General features: G+C 40.4%; 1 protein-coding gene across 1 annotated transcript; it reads right to left on the minus strand.

The window, feature by feature from the left end:
- Window positions 1–425: 425 nt before the first annotated feature.
- LOC136628966 (olfactory receptor 13G1-like) lies at window positions 426–1,358 on the minus strand. Its single transcript, XM_066605041.1, has one exon. The coding sequence runs from the start codon at window positions 1,356–1,358 to the stop codon at window positions 426–428; it is 933 nt and encodes a 310-aa protein (XP_066461138.1).
- Window positions 1,359–1,837: the final 479 nt, after the last annotated feature.

Below are 1,837 nucleotides of genomic sequence, written 5' to 3' on the forward strand. Positions count from 1 at the left end.
TCAGAATGACCCTGGTGGTGGGCATTTCATTGATAAGACCATGCAGCTTCTCACATCCCAATAATACTCCCCCTCTCAGACTCTGGTAACGGGGTTAAATCTCTTCTCTGTGTCGTAGAGGCGTCTAGTGGTCAACAAGGTCAGCACAAGTGGAAAAATAAGTCCACTATACACAAGGAGCCTCTGAGATCCTTTTAAAAGGCCAAGGGTGGAACCACTTATAGAGCCTCAGGTGGCAAGACCGTTCATCTAATCACACCACAACTCTCATCATTTACATATCTGCCTGAGATGGAACTGCATGCTGAATTTTACAGAAAAATGACAACTTCTGCTAGGGCATGGATTGTTTTTGACAATGAGTGTACATTACCAAATGCATGGATTAAAGTCTTGCTCTGATATGGGTTATTAGCCCATGTCTATCATTTATTCCATGATGACTTTTTGGCAAATGTGTTATTGATAGCATTAATCACTTCTTTATTTCTCAGGCTATATATAATAGGGTTTAATACCGGAGATGCTATGGCATAGAGAGCAGATACAACTTTGTCAGCTTCCAATTTGTTGCTGAATGCAGGTCGCACATATGTATAGATCACACCACCATAGAAGATTGTCACTACCGTAATGTGAGAAGCACATGTTGAGAAAGCCTTCTTTTTCTTCTCTGTGGATTTAATTTTCATAATTGTGGAAATGATATATGTATATGAAATAACAGTCAATATGAAACAAATCATTCCTAGCAAGACATCAGAGGCTACAATGACAACATCATTGACATATGTGTCAGAATTTGCCAGCTTTAGTACTGGTGGAATCTCACAGAAGAAGTGATCAATAACATTTGATTCCTTAAAGGACAGTTTTAGTATAAGGCATGTATGTAGCATTGAGTTTACTGAACCAAGTATCCAGGCAGCTCCAGCCAAAGCTACGCAGGCTGTTCTGCTCATTATAGTCTTGTAACGTAACGGGAAGCAAATTGCCACATATCTGTCATAAGCCATAACTGTCAGAAGAATCAGCTCAGTACTCAGAGCAGCAGTAAATAAATATAATTGGGAAATGCAGGCAGAATAGGAGATGTCCTTCTTATCTACAGCAAGTATCTGGAGGATCTTAGGGATAGCAGCAGTTGTGCAACAAATATCCAAGACTGAAAGATTAACAAGGAAAAAATACATTGGAGTGTGAAGTCGGGGATCAGTGCTAATAACCACAGTGATCAGAATATTTCCAGCTAATGCCATCATGTAGATCAATAAGAATATTGTAAAAAAGAGAGGCTGGAGGTATGGATAGTGGGACAGGCCCACAAGGAGGAATTGCATAGATGAAGTCTGATTCATCTTGGATGCCATTTCACAAAACCTGCAAAGCACAAATGTTCATTTACATAGAAGAAAATCACTTTCACATTCAAAATCTTGTTATCTGCGAAATGTATACAAATAAGCGTGATAGACTAAGGCCCAATGTCCACCGGTGGATTTTAATTATAAAATCTGCACGAGTCTTCCGTGCGGGAGATCCGCAGCTGTAGCCACCTATAGGGATGCATTAGCATCTGCAAGACAATTAAAAGCATGTGGATGTGATTTTCTTCCCGGCGTGTGGACATGCCGCGGATCCGCGGTAAAGCAGGAGATTTAATTAAAAAAAAAAATTGTACTGCACATGCATCCAGCACATGTACATATATGGTGCTTGCAGGTGAGCCTTAATGTGAAGCGTCATACATGTATGGTTCTAGAAAAGCTCGGACTAAGGAACTGAGCATACAGCTGTCTTATTGCTGCAATGGCCAGGATCTGTGCTATCTCAGATC

Source organism: Eleutherodactylus coqui, chromosome 5 (genome assembly GCF_035609145.1).
Source record: "Eleutherodactylus coqui strain aEleCoq1 chromosome 5, aEleCoq1.hap1, whole genome shotgun sequence".
Lineage (NCBI taxonomy): Eukaryota > Metazoa > Chordata > Amphibia > Anura > Eleutherodactylidae > Eleutherodactylus > Eleutherodactylus coqui.